The sequence below is a fragment of the Lissotriton helveticus genome, chromosome 5_1, assembly GCF_964261635.1.
Source record: "Lissotriton helveticus chromosome 5_1, aLisHel1.1, whole genome shotgun sequence".
In the NCBI taxonomy this organism is placed as follows: Eukaryota; Metazoa; Chordata; class Amphibia; order Caudata; family Salamandridae; genus Lissotriton; species Lissotriton helveticus.
The window spans coordinates 57,028,834-57,046,137 of record NC_136065.1 but is presented as its reverse complement, the minus strand read 5'-3'; the positions used below and the strand labels follow the sequence as shown (position 1 = coordinate 57,046,137).

General features: G+C 45.9%; 1 protein-coding gene across 1 annotated transcript in view; it reads left to right on the top strand.

Moving 5' to 3' along the window:
- The window catches only part of LOC144752947 (butyrophilin subfamily 1 member A1-like), a 455,251-nt gene that overhangs the window by 386,470 nt on the left and 51,477 nt on the right, over positions 1 to 17,304 (top strand). Inside the window, exon 7 of the mRNA XM_078640757.1 lies at positions 10,871 to 10,897. Within this exon, the coding sequence (XP_078496883.1) occupies positions 10,871 to 10,897 (27 nt within the window). The remainder of the gene's footprint in view (positions 1 to 10,870; positions 10,898 to 17,304) is intronic.

Here is a 17,304-nt window from a genome sequence, read left to right as displayed (position 1 = left end):
TGCACTTCTGTAGCGCTTATCTGCTGGTGCCCTGTGAGTGGTGAGAGGAGCTTTTGCCCCATTGTGACGGTGCTTCTGCCCACGTTTAGCCTGTTTACTTAGAAACTCACCCTGGTTTCACTTTAGCCTTGCTGCCGCCATTTGCTGATTGTGCCTCGTCCCAGCCCGTAGCTCCACCCCGCTCCCGCCTCCCAGCTGACCCGCCCTCGCTCCGCCCCCCCCACTTTCCATGTATGTCAGTACAAGCTACGCGCAGCGTTCACGCGCAGCGACCGCGCCCCATTCGCGCCGAAGGTGCGCCAAAGGTAAGCCCGTCTACGCCCGTCCGCGCCTGGACCGCGCCCAACGCCAGACCCCCTGGCCCTCGCAATGCCCAGCCCTCCCGCATTACTTATAATGCCTCCACCCTCCTAGCCCTTAACCACGGTCATTCCCCCAACTGCGTCCAAGCCGCCCCTGGACACACTCATGGACCCTTTTCCTGCAACTCCTGCAAGTTCGACGGCACCAAGAACAACTCCTCATCTACGAACACACAACAGATACCCGACCCCAACCACCTACAATGCATCCTGCTCAACACCCGCTCGGTCCACAGGCACGCCATTGACCTCTGGAATCTACTAGACACCACCTCTCCGGACGTCGCCTTCCTAACAGAAACATGGATGAACGCCACATCAGCCCCAGACATCACCATTGCCATCCCGGAAGGCTATAAGATCATTCGCAAGGACCGCACCGGCCACACAGGAGGAGGCATCGCTATCGTCCATAAGAAATCCATCCGCATCTCAACCAGCTCAGACGTCAATCTCGCCAACTCTGAACACCTTCACTTCCAGATCCACACCGACCCCAAGACCACACTCAGAGGCACCCTCCTTTACAGGCCACCAGGACCCCGCGCACAATTTAGTGAAGACATCACGGACTTCATCACTCCACACGCGCTCCCCTCCGAGGATTACATCCTTCTGGGAGACCTCAACTTTCACCTTGAAAAGAACAACGATCGCAACACCACCACCCTTTTGGACAACCTCGCCAACCTCGGACTAAAACAACTTGTCACTACCCCCACCCACATCGCAGGTCACACACTCGACCCTATCTTCAGCTCCAGCAAACATGTCTCCTTCAGCCACACCACAGCTCTCCTCTGGACTGACCACAGCTGCGTTCACTTTACCTTCAACAAGCCCACATCCAACAACCACCCCCAACCCACTCTGCAAAGAAACTGGAACAAAATCACCATCGACCAGATCTCCTCATCGCTTCTTCAAAACCCCCCAGCCCACTCCTCTAATCCAGACCAAGCAGCCACCAATCTCACCCAATGGTTATCCAACAGCGCCGACATCCTAGCACCATTGAAAAAACGACAAATCAAACTAGGCAGCAAGAAGGCCCCCTGGTTCAACGATGATCTTAAGAAATCCAAGAAACTCTGTCGCTCCCTTGAGAAGGCCTGGAAAAAAGACCCAACCACCAGCACCAAGGACGCCTTCAAAAACGCCACCCGCATACACCACCAACTTATCCGGAAGGCCAAGAAAGCCGCTTTCAAGGACCGACTAGATAACAACGCCCACAACAGCAAGGAATTATTCAACATCGTCAAGGAATTTACCAACCCCTCAGCCAACTCCAATGACATCACCCCCTCTCAAGCCCTCTGCGACTCCCTAGCCTCTTTCTTCCACAACAAAATTGCAGACATCCACAACAGCTTCGACAACCGTCCCAAAGACCAACCCACCCAACCCCCTGCAGGACCCCCACCCCCCCTGAACATCCTCAATGACTGGAAGCCAATCTCCACGAAGGACACCATCCGTCTGATGAACTCTATCCACTCAGGATCCCCCACAGACCCATGCCCTCACCACATCTTTAACAAAGCAGACTCCATTATAGCACCGCACCTCCGAGACGTCATCAACTGCTCCCTCAACTCCGCAACCTTCCCAGAAAGCTGGAAACATGCCGAACTCAGCGCCCTCCTGAAGAAACCCACAGCTGACCCCACCGAACTCAAAAACTACCGCCCTATCTCACTCCTTCCATTCCCGGCCAAAGTCATCGAGAAAGCGGTCAACAACCAGCTCGCCGCATTCCTCGAAACCAACAAATCCCTCGACTCCTCACAATCCGGCTTCCGAGCCAAGCACAGCACCGAAACCGCCCTCATCGCAGCAACAGACGACTTTAGAACTCTACTGGACAATGGAGACACAGTCGCCCTCATCCTCCTCGACCTCTCCGCAGCCTTCGACACGGTCTGTCATAGCACCCTTTTACAACGCCTCAGAAACGTCGGAATCCAGGGAAAAGCACTGGAATGGATCACCTTGTTCCTCACCGGAAGAACCCAGAGAGTCCGCCTTCCACCATTCAAGTCAGAGGCCACTGAAGTCATCTGCGGCGTACCACAAGGATCTTCTCTCAGCCCCACCCTCTTCAACGTATACATGAGCCCCCTCGCGGTCATCGCACGCCAACACAACCTCAACATCATCTCCTAAGCCGACGACACTCAACTGATCCTATCACTCACCAGAGACCCTAACACTGCCAAAACCAACTTACACGAAGGAATGAAAGAAGTAGCCGAATGGATGCAGCACAGCCGTCTGAAACTGAACTCAGACAAAACAGAAGTCCTCATCCTAGGCACCTCCCCCTCCGCCTGGGATGACTCTTGGTGGCCAGAGGCCCTTGGAAAAGCACCCATCCCAACGGACCACGCACGGAACCTGGGCGTCATCCTGGATTCATCACTCTCGATGAACAGACAAGTCAACGCCGTTTCTTCATCTTGCTTCAACATTCTTCGCATGCTCAAAAAAACATTTCGCTGGATCCCCACCGAAACTAGAAAAACAGTCACCCACACTCTGGTCACGAGCCAACTGGACTACGGAAACACCCTCTACGCCGGTACCACCGCCAAACTCCAGAAAAAACTCCAACGCATCCAGAACGCCTCAGCCAGGCTCATATTGGACATCCCGCGTAAAGAACACATCTCTGGTCACCTGAAAAACCTCCACTGGCTCCCCGTCAATAAGAGGATTACTTTCCGCCTCCTAACCCACGCACACAAAGCACTCTACGAAATTGGACCCGAATGCCTCAACACACGACTGTCCTTCTACACCCCTTCCCGCCAGCTACGATCCTCCAACCAAGCCCTTGCCTCTGTACCTCGCATCAACAAAACCACCATGGGAGGTAGATCCTTCTCCTACCTGGCAGCTAAAACCTGGAACTCACTTCCCACTCACCTTCGCCTTACTCAGAACCACCTAGCATTCAGAAAGCAACTTAAAACGTGGATATTTGACAAGTAATTCCCCACCCTTATTCAAGCGCCTTGAGACCCTCTGGGTATGTAGCGCGCTATATAAATTTATTGACTTGACTTGACTTGACTTTCAGACATCTTGGCAACGCAGATGCCACTGGATCTAGAGTAGCAGAAAAATATTCCACAGGACGTCTCATTAAACCATGGGTCTGTGTCAGAACAGACAGTGCACAACTGTCACGTGCATCACAGAACAGTGCAAATTCTTTTGAATAGTCAAGCATTCCTAATGCTGGAGCTGAACACAGACATTCTCGTAATTTTAAGAAAGCAGTCATGCTTTCGTCATCCCATTCTACTGGGTCTTTCGCTCTTTTCTTTGTCATTTCTATCAATGGTTTTGCTAGGACTGCAAATCCCACAATCCATTGCCTGCAGTACCCCACAACTCCAAAAAACATTCTGATTTTTTTCTGTGTTTGAGGAAGATTCATGTTTTGGATTATTCTGATTCTTTCTGAAGTAACTCGTCTGACACCTCTCTCTATCTGGTGTCCCAGATATTTCACTGATGTGGTGCAGATTTGCAACTTTATAGGAGACACCAATGTCCACCTTCAGCCAAATTATTCAGTAATGCAATGGTATCAACGACACCGTCATTTCGAGTTTTAGACGCCACCAATAGTTTGTCTATATACTGCACCAGGACAGACTGTCCAGGCAGCACCAAGGACTCAAGGCACTTTTTCAAGATCTGATTAAAGATCGAAGGACTCTCAGTGTACCCCTGAGGGACACGTGTCCAAACATACACATGGTCATTGAATTTGAACGGGAAAAGGTATTGGATATCTGGATGTAACGGGATTGAGAAAAATGCATGACACAAATCAATCACCGTGAACCATCCAGCTTTCCATGGCATCTGATACAGAATCACTGCAGGGTTTGGCACAACTGGACAACATGGGACAACAATTTTATTTACCTTGCGGAGGTCCTGTACGACCCTGTACTTTCCGCTCGGTTTCTTTATACCAATTATGGGCAAATTACATGGACTACTCATGATTTCTCGTAGAATGCCTTGTTCGACCAAATGCCTTATTTCTGCTATAACACCTGCTTGTATTTCTGGGCTCATTTTGTACTGTCGAATATTTGGGTAAACTGCACCTTCTTTCACTGTCACTTTTATTGGATCGACATTTACCATTAATCCTACATCTTTTCCTGTAAAATCCCACTCTTCAGAATTTACTGTATGCTGTAATTCTCTCAGTAAATGTTCTACAGTCATCCTTTTGTTTTCAGTTTCTTGTTTGGATAACATTCATTTATAAACTCCATCTTCATCTGGAGTCTGAATTTCAACACCACTTGGGGTGCAAAAGATTGTACAGTTCATTTTACATAGCAAATCCCTACCTAAAAGGTTCACTGGACTGGAATCACACACAACGAATTTGTGCATTTCTTTAAAATTCCCTATTCTGACTTCCATTGGTTCTGTAACTGGGGTACTAATTTGTTTATTAGAAACGCCCACTACTTGGATCGCTTCTCCCGAGAGGGCTTGGTTTGGAACGTCTGCTGTTCTCACAGTAGAAAGGGTAACACCAGTGTCCAACAAAAAGGTAACATCATTTCCCTCAACTTTCCCTTCAATGTATGGACCTGACTGATCTACCGGCAAGGATGCGCCAAGAACACACTCCTCGTCCTCCCCTCTCAGGCACCGTCATTAGGTGTTCTCATCAAAGAACGTGTCACTCAAAAGAAATTGTGATGTCGCTACGTATCTCCTACCACTTCCCTCCCAATTTGTGGTATCTACAATGTGCTTGCCTTTGCTCCCAGAATCTGGCATTGCTGCAAGTGGTAATTGGTTTTGTATTACCTGTTGCTGTTACTTACTTGACACCCCATTCTGCGTCTTCGAAATAAAATTGTCCTTTTGGACAGGGTTATTTTTTAATACAGCTTTACACTCGTTCTTCTAATGCCCCGATTTTCCGCGCCCATGACAGGGAAACTTCTTTTTAGCCTCATCTCTGTTAAATTTTCCTCTTGGTTTGCCGCCATTTCCATCTCCTTGATTCTGACTATTTTGCAATTTACTTAACAGGAGTTCTTGTTGCTCCGCTAATTTTACTTGTGCCCACATTACCTTTTCTTCTAAATTCTTTCGTTTATTGTCAATTTTGTCTCCACAATATTTTGCATATTGTAAAATCTCGTCTATAAGTTTGGCTTGCCAGCATATCTTATGATCTTTAATCATTTGTGAGATTTCTGGCCTTAAACCTAACATGAAACGATAAATAAAATGTGTCATGTCTTTCGTATCAATGTTTTCTAATCCACTGTACTGTTTAAATACCTGTAATAGATGTTCATAATATGCATGCACCGATTCATCTTTATTCTGGGTAGTTCTGTCTATTCTTGTCCAATCAGTTTCTTTTGAGGGAACTTTCCCTTTCAAGTACAGTATTACTTGATTATATTTTCTCATCACTTCATCTAATGGGGCTCCTGTCTTTGGGTCTCTAGGATACTCATCATTAGGCCAATCTACAGCAATTTTGCATTCTGCTGATAAATCTACAGGAACAACAATATCAAATAAACCATCTAAATCTTTTAACAGTACTTTTGAGACCTTTACCATCTTTTGACTTGTCTGAACCACTCTACGGGTTTTTCTCTAAGTTTCGGGAAGTCATTTGTGAATGACAAAATATCCTGTCGGGACCATGGAACATGCACATAACCTCCTCCTGGCACTTCTCTCATTGGGCACAATCTTTCTACCTTTTCTGGCTCTTTTAATAAGTATTCTGATGCAGTGCTTTTCGCTTGGGCCTCTTCCTTTTTCTTTGCCCATCTAGCTTTCCATCTTTCTAAATCACCCCATTTTGCAATAATTCTTTAATTTGTATTTTTTTTCCTGACACATTCATATTTTCTAAATCTTTGTCAGAAAATTCAGCTCAATAAGGTTTTTGCAACACTTTAGATCTACCAATGTCAATTCCCATGTCAGCAGCCAAATTCATTAATGTCTCATGAAATATGTTTGTGTTTCGTGTAATACTCCGACATATAAACAACAATTCATCTTCACTGAACATGTTCAATCTTTCTAAACCCACATTTCCTGCAATCAATTTTTCTAATTCGACCCTCAATTTAAATATATCCAATACATTTGGCGGTGTCTTTGGCATTTAAATTTCTCGGGACCACCTCTCTAATTCTCGTTTCCGAGGGCGTTTCCATCCTCACTTCTCTAGAGCTTCCGGGAGTACTTTTACTGACTATGCTACTTTCGGGTTCTCTTATAGGTAAATCCATAAGGGAAATTACTGACTCACATTCACTTGCTTGATCGTCTACTATTAACCCATGCTCATGATGAGCTTCACTCATCATGAGCCACGGTGGCCGAGCTGTGATGAGCACAGCGCCACCGTGCTGCATGACGAGCTCAGCTCGTCACGAGCACCGGGGCGCTGTGCACGCCCCCACTACCCTCAGCACAGTGGGGAGATTAGCCCCACAGGGAAGGGGTTACTGACTCTTTTCTTGGTTGCACGACAGGTGTAGTCAGTACGGGACCTTTAAGATCAGTCTGCTTATCTCCGTACAAGGGAACTACTGGACCAATAGTTACTGGAATTGTTAGGGCTTCAGGACTAGAATTGAACTGGGACATTTTCTGAATTAGCTCCCTTCGCTGTTTATTCAATGCTTCTCGTTCCTTTTCCTGTAACACTTTCTCTAATGAGGTTTCATGTACAACTTGCGGAACCAAAGGTGGTTTTAAGAACAGAGCACTAGGATTAACTGCACTTGGATCCTCATTATATGGCGGTGACTTTTTCATTAACAAATCCTCCATATAATCAGTTTCTGAGTCACACAAGTCATTAAGTTCTGTGTTTTCTCTGTACATTTACTTCCTGACGGGTTTTTGTGAGTAAATACAGGATACAACCCTTCCACTATCATGGACTGTCTCCATTGTTTCATCAGCTTATCTCTGGTTTCTCGAGGAAATTTTGGATAGAACTTGCTCAAATTCCTGTCAGTTCTGGGTCGATCTCGCCCAAAAGCATCAATCTCCCATTCCTCTAATGTCTCATACTGCGTTAATCTGGGTCTGGGATCTAACTCATTCATGCGAGTTCTTAAATTATACAAAATCTTGCCATTAAAGGTACCATGTTCTGGAAATGCCAAAACTCTGTCATCTTTAGTGTATTCCATCCTGTTCACAGGTGTGGTAGCCCCTTTCGACCATCATGTATGATGCAGGCATATTCGGTGGTGGAATGATAATCCCTTCTCTGGTTTTAATGACTTCATCTTTCTTAAAGAAATGTTTGACTTTCTTGAAAAACGAAATTTTTCTTTTATCTCCGTACATGATATGTGGTCTTCCTCTTATCATCTGTTCTTTAGCAAAACCTAGATATTTTCTATCAGGTCGATTTCCTATGAAACCTGGATCTAAATGCCACATATGACTCCAATACAATTTTTAGTTTGCGGTGACACTCAGTTGTTTACTAAATGCTTTAGGAATACCAGCACGTTTCTTATTTTTCAATGACCAATCGAGATTTAGAATCAAAATAAATTCAACCAATAGTAGTGTGGTGGTTCTCATGAGACGAGTTCTCATGCTCCTGCATTCACCCCTCCTTTACAATCATTACCTCAGCTACACACCTGCTGTCTCAACCGATACCAGCGCGGCTCTAGGTGACGTCAGCGCAGCTCCGCAACTGATAACCCTCTTTCAAGGTAATACGAGAATTTTTTTCTTTTCATTTTTAAATGCAACATTCCTTAATTAACAACATAGAAACATTCACCACTGTGCCTAAGTGACTAAATTCAAAGAAAAGATAGTTTGCATTCTCTGCGAGTAAATCTCTTCCGCTTATTCTTCATACACTACGAGCTGATCCCTTCCGCCTACCCTTCATTCAAGCATTAGAGAACATGTTACTCCCTCGGGCTTACCCTTTGTAAGTGATATAAGGCCAAAGTTTCACCAGCGAAGTCCTTTGCTGTCAATCAAGCTCAGAAGAACCTACTACTCCTTCAGTATTACCCTTTCTAGGTGATATAACACCAAAGTTTCATCAGCGAACTCTTTGCTATCATTTATTCACACATTTATACAGAAAATCCCTAATCAGTGCTTCCGGTTTTACCTAACCAAGCACTTTCTTCCTTAGGCAAGTGACCTCACTTACAGTGTGGCTTCCATTTAGCACCCACTATTCTGCCCCCAGGGATTCCAGACAAACATAAGACAATACGAACGGGTTTTGGTTAATACATAAAAATCTATACAAAATCAATAATGCAATTTAACTAACTAACTAACTAACTACCTACCGTAACTAAACCCTAACCACTATTCTGCTACCAAATTAGCTGGGCCCATAAAACAACATACACACTTTGAACAGGTGATCCTTTCTCACGCCCCTACCAATATTTACGTTTTATCTTCTAGGACCTATACCGTTGACTTATCAATCCTTGTCTCTGGTACCTAGAGTCCTAAGGGATCAAGGGAGTTAGTTCAATTAGGTAGCTTTAATAACATTGCATTTACCTTAAATAACCACAACCTCGGGAAAGATTTAAACACTTTATCTATGAAAATTTGTAAATTTCAAAGTCCATACACAATTAACTATAGCCTTTTCGATTAAGAAAATGATAATAAGAGCAATGAAATGCAAAGAAGGTACAAAACTTAGTTTTGGCATTGAAACATAGGAAGGGGAGAGAAAGGGATGACATACAACAACATATGCCACACAAATGTATATTTACCTAGAATGGTGTGAAGACCAACCTTGGCCAGGGGCTGTATTAAAGGACAGAACCCCGATAGTTGAGGTGCAAGCAGGAAAAACAGGTGCAGACCAAAATCAGGACAGGTACGGACCAAATTGGATCAGGATAGGACCAACTCAGGTTAGAACTGGCACCCACAGCTAAAGTGCAACGCCTGCGTCACACCCCTCTCTGCAGCTAACAGTTGAACTCTGATAGGGCTATCGAACATTTTCCCTTGGAACCCCTACTGGGTTACCGATTTCCTTCCCATTAACCCCGATTGGGTTGTCGAATCTTCTGACAGAGTACTCCGCAGCACCTCTGCTCTCGATCCCTATTGAGTGCTTTGGGTCAGTGACCGGTCAGCTATTCGGACAAGTCGGACAATCTAGCTAGCTAAGCCTACTTTAGGTATACCTTTTTCCAGGGCAGTGTACCACCCCCCAATCTTGCGAGTTTGCGTATTTATTGGTCAAAAGACGAGGAGAGGTCATCACACCATATTAATATGAGGTAACTTCCATTTAGTATTCAAATTAGCGTTCCCTCCCATCATTTTATTTTCCCATGCACGTTTATTCCAACCAGCAGTGAATGTATCAATAATAAATACAATGTAATATCTCTGCTTCCTCTCCAAAGGGTCAGGAGGTAGAGTTCCCAAGAACATCTTCCAGCAAGTCAGGAATTGGCTGGGTTTCAAAGACAGTGCTTCAGGGATTTTGAGCTTCTCTGCGCAGTCGCAGTTTCTTTCATGATGGAGTTCTGAAGTACATGTTGGGCCCAAATACGAGCTAGTAGCAAAGTTGAAAAGAAACATTTTTAGAACAAAGAATAAATGAATGTTCTATATGCCACTTATCTTTACACAATTCACATTATTTTATTTTAACTACAATGTTATTGTTTAGGCAGAACAAACAAATTAGTAAAAGTAGCAAAGCAAGCGGTTAGCATGCGAGACTTATAGCAGCCATATTTAGCTCTAGTGCGCAGAAGCAAAAAATTCCCACCAAGCAGTGAAAATACGTCATGTCACATGAGTGTGACAGACGCATGCGCAGTACAGATCCCGCGTTGCGGCGGCCATTTTAGATCACTCGGGTTATTATTAGTAAAAGCACATTGAAAAGCTTCCCCTAGATACTAGAAATGTCGTGTGGTGCAATATTAATAGGACAAAACATGTTAGGTAGTGTATTACGAGTTATTTCGAGAGGGCTGAGTCCGAGCAAGCCGCTTTACGTGCATAACCTTGCTCCATCACCTTGGCTCTCTTCTATGTAAAACTCATTTCTGCTATGGAAACACCCTTAATAACCTATTCATGGTAGCTTCAGACACATCAAAACCCTGCTAGAATCATAGACCTGGTCAATGGCACGACTATACACACTAGCAGTCAATCAAATGTTGCCTTTAAAAACACAACTATTTTCTATTTTGATACAATAAGCAATACCTATCTAGCTCTCTAAGTTTTCAAATTATCCAGAGGTTTCAAACTCACTTATTTTCTGCCTTTTTTAAAGGTCAGTGAAAGACGAGGATATCTTGTCTACTTTGTTACTCAAGAAAGAATTTGTGAATTTCAATAACGCAGTCCCTGTATTTTTGTAAATTTATGGTAAATTGTTTCTGCATTATTCTTAGTTGAATTTGGTTTATTTTCCTATTTAGACTGGAGGCGAGCACGGCGCTTCGCAGGTAAGTGAAGCTTGTTTAGTGATCCTGTCCTGATCTTCATTCATGAGCTTTTTCTGTCACGAGTAATCACGTATTACCTCCGTGTGGATGCCCCGTATGTTGGTACCATAGTACTGTATCCGGCACACACCTGAACTGAGGGGAATGGGGTTCACTGGCTCCTGGACTCTCTCCGAATCAGTGACATAACACAAAATGGTGACCCCCCCTCACAGAATGTGATGAGTGGCCCCTGAGTCTCTCTTATCTCACAGATATTCATTGGATTTAGGCTGAGTGGAGGCCCCACTCAAGGGCACCTGTGGCATCGGGCCTGAGGGGCTATCTTACGCCAATCAATCAATCAATCAATCATGCCATTTGTATAGCGCACTACTCACCCGGGAGGGTCTCAAGGCGCTTGGGGGGAGGGGTATGCTACTGCTCGAACAGCCAGGTGTTGAGTTGTTTCCTGAAGGCGAGATGGTCCTGGGTCAGCCGAAGGTGGATGGGGAGGGAGTTCCAAGTCTTGGCAGCCAGGTAAGAGAAGGATCTTCCTCCGGCGGTGGCTCTACGGATGCGTGGTACGGCTGCGAGGGCGAGGCTGGTGGACCGTAGCTGGCGGGTGGGTGTGTAGAAGGTCAGGCGGTCGTTGAGGTACTTGGGGCCCAGGTCGTGGAGAGACTTGTGTGCGTGGGTGAGGAGCCGGAACGTGATCCTCTTGTCGACGTGGAGCCAGTGCAGGTTCCTCAGGTGGCTGGAGATGTGGCTGCGTCGGGGGACATCCAGGATGAGTCGGGCGGAGGCGTTCTGGATGCGCTGGAGTCTTTTCTGTAGCTTGGCTGTGGTTCCGGCGTAGAGGGTGTTTCCGTAGTCCAGTCGGCTGGTGACGAGTGCCTGGGTGACAGTCTTCCTGGTCTCGGTCGGGATCCAGCGGAAGATCTTGCGAAGCATACGCAGGGTGTTGAAGCACGATGAGGAGACGGCGTTGACTTGTCTGGTCATCGAGAGGGAGGAGTCCAGGATGAAGCCCAGGTTGCGTGCGTGGTCGGTTGGCTTGGGTGCGGTGCCCAGGGCTGGGGGCCACCAGGAGTCATCCCAGGCGGAGGGCGAAGATCCCAGGATGAGGACTTCCGTCTTGTCCGAGTTCAGTTTCAGGCGGCTGTCCTTCATCCACTCGGCGACGTCTTTCATCCCTTCGTGTAGGCAGGTTCTGGCGGTGTCGGGGTCTCTGGTGAGGGAGAGGTTCAGCTGGGTGTCGTCGACATAAGAGATGATGTTGAGGTTGTGCTGGCGTGCGATGGCTGCGATAGGTTTCATGTAGATGTTGAAGAGGATGGGGCTGAGTGAAGATCCTTGCGGGACGCCGTAGATGACTTCGGTGGCCTCGGAGCGAAACGGGGGGAGGCGGACACTTTGTGTTCTTCCGGCGAGGAACGAGATGATCCACTCCAGTGCCTTCTCTTGGATACCGATGTTGCTGAGGCGCTGGACTAGGGTGCGGTGGCAGACCGTGTCGAACACAGCGGAGAGGTCCAGGAGGATGAGGGCCACTGTTTCCCCCTTGTCGAGCAGGGTCCGGATGTCGTCGGGAAGGGAAGGTGGCGGTGTTGAAGGAGGCGTTGATGATGTTCCGGAGTTGGGGTGCGATGGTGGAGTCGGCCTTGTTGAAGACGTGGTGTGGGCAGGGGTCGGTCGGTGATCCGGAGTGGATGGTGTTCATCGTGCGGGCTGTGTCTTCGGTGGTCACCGTGGTCCAGGTGCGAAGGGTGGCGGTGGGGGGCGTTGGTTCGACGGTTGGGTGCGTGGGTCGGGCGCCGAAGCTGTTGTGGATGTCAGCGATCTTGCGGTGGAAGAACGAGGCGAGGGAGTCGCAGAGGTCTTGTGACGGAGTGATGCCGTTGGTGCCGGTGCTGGGGTTGGAGAACTCCTTGATGATAGTGAAGAGCTCTTTGCTGTCGTGGGCGTTGTTGTCCAGTCGTTCCTTCAGGAATTTCTTCTTGGTGGTGTGGATGAGCTGGTGGTGCTTGCGGGTAGCGTGTTTGAGGGCGGTCATGTTGTCGGTGGTCCGGTCGAGGAGCCAGGCTTTCTCGAGGGTGCGGCAGGTCTTCTTGGAGTCCTTGAGGTCGTCGGTGAACCTGCTGCTTCGTTGGGGTCCGTTGTGTTGGTGGGTGGGCTCTGGCTGAGGGAGGTGGTGAGCTGGTCTGCGGTGATCTTGCTCCAATTCCTGTGAGGTACCTGTTGCGGGTGGTGGTGGGTTGTGGATCTTTTGAAGCTGAAGTGGACGCAGATGTGGTCGGTCCAGTGGAGTCCGGTGGCGTGGCTGAAGGTGATGTACTTGCTGGAAGAGAAGACGGGATCAAGCGTGTGGCCGGCGTAGTGGGTGGGGGTGTTGACCAGTTGCTTGAGTCCGAGGTTGGCGAGGTTTTCCAGCAGGGCGGTGGTGTTGCGGTCCTTGTTGTTCTCCAGGTCAAGTCAAGTCAAGTCAAAAACCACTTTATTCGATTCAGTTAAAAATCATAAAAGCATTCTACAATCAAAGGGAAAGGGACAGTACATATTCATTTAGCGATTATTTTTAGAGATTACACACATCAGTAGAAATTTATATATACACAATTTAAAAACATCAATCATAATTTATATATTCACATTTTAAAAGAAAACAGCTATAGAGGAATAAATATTTAGCTAAAAAATTACAGGTACAAAAAACATTTTCCATTTCCACCTTTCGAGCAAAACCCTTGTGTTACGTTTTAAGTCGTCTCCTCCTGATCCTAACAGCAGCAACAAGATAATTGGCCACGCTAAACATGACCAAAGCTGAATCCAACAATTGGAGATACAGGAGGGCGGGTTTTGCCTGATGGAAGGCTTTGTCCTTCAGTAAGGGTATCAGGTATTTTTGTCTGGGCACAATAAAAAAAGGACAGAATAACATAAGGTGCATATTATCATGCGTTGAGAAATTGTCGCAACTACAAACAGGAGCATCCTCCTCCTTGTACCAGCCTTGACTATCACAAAGGACCATGTAAATCTGGTTAAACCGAAATTTAACCAGAAGCCACCTGTGAAAAGGGATGTTAACAATGGCAAGGTACGGTTGTATAGTAAAGCAGGTGATGGTCAGGAAATGGGCTCTGATCGTGGGTTTAGTAAGTTGGCATTCCTCCCTCTCCATAAATTTCAATTTGGAGAAGTTGAGCTTAACCCAATCTAAATCAGATTTCCTTAGACCATGGGGGGCAGAGAAAATCTCTGGTCGACCAAGGTCCAAAGAGCACTTTTGAATGTATGATAGCCAGGCTATTTTTTTTGAGTTATCCAATTTTAAACAGTCGGCCAGTATTTTATGGTTCAAACCTAGATTGTTATTGGCCCACGTCCTAATCCATAACAAAATAGGAGCCATTAAGAGGGTATCAGTGATATACCCTAAACCAAGTTCCTGGTGAACTGAAAACAAGGCTGTTGATTGGGGAAGCCCTAATATGGAACGAAGGAACTTATTTTCTTCCCTTTGGATAGCTTCGCCATTCACATAACCCCACAGACCTGAACCATACCTGGCTATAGCCACCGATTTTGCCCTGTGCAAGTTTAATAAAGCACCAGTTGGCTTCCCACCCAGTCTCCTCGAAAAACTTAAAATAGCATTGGCCGAGCTCCTAACTGCTTTGGTTTTAGCTGTAATTTGAGGAGCCCAGCTTCCTTTGGCGTCAAAAATTACACCCAGGTAAGTACAAATTTTGACATTTGTGATCACGTCACCATTGCAATAGAACTGCTTTGTATTATTTTTGGCGGCCCCAAAAGCCATGACGTGAGATTTGGAGTTATTTCTCACTAAGTCAAGTGAAAACATAAAATCATTAAAAGCATTTAAAAGTCTTTGCAAACCTAAATGGGTCCGAGCTATCAGAGCTGCGTCATCCGTGTACAGGAGATCAGGGATGCGTGTATCCCCTGCACGCGGAGTGTCCAAGGTAGCAGTTAAAAGAGTCTTCTCTAAGGAATTTATATATAGAGTGAACAGCATGGGTGCAAGAATGCAGCCCTGCCGCACGCCCCTACTTGATTTGAACCAAGCTGTACGATTTCCATCATGATCCATTCTAATAGAAGCTTTTAAATCCTTGTGGAGTTCTGCCAAAAAGTATACAAGTGGAGGATCAAGTCCCAATTTTAACAACATGGTCCACAGCCGAGCTCTATTTACCAAATCAAAGGCCGTGGACAGGTCCATAAATGCTACAAAAATTGACCCTTTTTTTGCAGTAGTGTATTTCGATATTAACAAATGAAGATTTAAGCATTGGTCCTCTGTTCCTCTACCAGCACGAAACCCATACTGGGCATCTGATAAAATATCGTTGTCTAGAGACCAGCTGTTAATTCTTGCTAACAAAACTTTGCCCAGAATCTTCATAGAGGAATCCAATAAGGAAATTGGACGAAAACACTTGGGGTCACTTCTTAGGCCCTTTTTAAAAATGGGTACTATAATTGAACATGCCCAGGTTTTTGGCAAACCCCCCTCATACACACAGTTAAAGACATTGGCTAAGATCTCAGCCCACATCTCAGGATTGAGTTTGTATAGGTCCAAAGGTACCCCGTCTGGGCCGGGAGCTTTATTAGCAGCAGAACCTAAAATTGCCAGTTCTACTTCAGGTTTACTAAATTTTAACTTAGTAGGGGGAGTTGGGGAGCCGGGCATTGTAAATGCCTCAACTGGTTCATTTGAGCCATATATGTTAGAAAAATGTTTAATCCATTCAGCTTCAGGGATGTTAATTTCAAGATCCGTGTTGTTTGTTTGAGCAAATAAAGGATTGTTAATTATGGACCAGAATTTGGAACTTTGTTTAAGGGTTACAGAATCCATTAATGAATCCCATGCTTCATCTTTGATGGCCTTTTTTCGCGACTTAACCGCCAAAGCATATCTTTTTCTCAACTGTGCCACCAAAGACCTGTCTCTAGGGGATTGTTTAAGGGCTTTCAACAAAGCCGAGTGTGCCTTGGAACAGGAGCGATCAAACCACCCAAAGGCTGGAGCAGGACCCCTCCTTGGTTTAGCTATGAGTTCCTTTTCTACTCTGGCACAAATAGCTTCGAAGGCACTAACTACCTCCTTCCCCCTCCCTCTCTCCGTCCCTACATTTCTCAATTTCTACTGCCATTTTTTGCTCAATTTGGGCATGAAAATCCTCAGGGCAAACTTTACACCATTTGAGGCGCCTTCCCTGGTCTCTACTCTTTACGTCCCTCGCAGCGGTAGCCCTCAAATCCCCTTTGCTCAAGCCAGAAAAAGCATCCAGAACTAACAACACCGGGTTGTGGTCACTAAACCCGCTTACAATTGCATTATAAAACAATACATGACGTAAAAGCCCCGGGGACATAAAAAAGTAATCGATAATCGATTCGCTCCCTCTTGCATTGTACGTGACCACACGGTTTGTTAAATCTGAGAACCCTGGTTCGTATAGATCATTAGATGATAACAGATTTTCCATTGCCACACCCTTCGGGGTATGTTCAAAATGTGGCAACGATGTGTGATCTGGACCGGTATCATCTATGATCTGGCAGTGTAACTCACACAAATGAACATTAAAATCTCCCCTCATAATTAACTGAACAAAAGTGGTTTGTTTTGACATGTAATTATTTAAAAAAGAGGATAAACCTTCTAGAACAAAATTAGGGGGTCCCCCCTGCATGGAGTTATAACAATTTATAAACACAAGCTTATTCTTGTCTGCCAAAAGAATTTCCACCAGCTGGAAAAAGTGTGAGGAACTGGGGATCTCTTTGACTGTCCCTGCTAATTTTACTGAAACTAGAAGTAGCAGTCCCCCTCTATCCCTTCCAGCCGTGGAACTCTGCGCATTGACAAAGAATGAAATATAGCCGTCTACCCAGAATCCCTTTTCTTTTGACCAAGTTTCTTGTAAGGCAACTATATCGTGTTCCTTCACTTGTTGTAGCCAAATCGGATCGTCCTGTTTGGCCCGTAGGCCCGCGATATTCCATGATAATAACCTGATGTGCCCCCGATCCAGTTCTAGAGGGTCGTTTATAGCAGTATTAACCATAACATCTAATGTGGTGGCCTCTGCATTAACTAGGCATGGAACAGTCAGGTTATCATGCTCAGGCTCTAGTCATTCAATATCTATTCGATCGGCTAGAGCCGTGAACCTATTTGACAACAATAAGTCATTTGAAGGACTGATCCTTACAGAATTAACTAGGCTACTGCCCTTGGGTGGCTTTGTCACCCAGTCATTACCACACATAGGCGAGATAAGTTTGTCATCCGCCCAGGTATTTTTGGCAAAATGCGACTCATTGTTTTCACTATCGCCTGGCCTATAGGCTCGAGGGTAGAAAAAGCCAAGGGGCATCGCTCG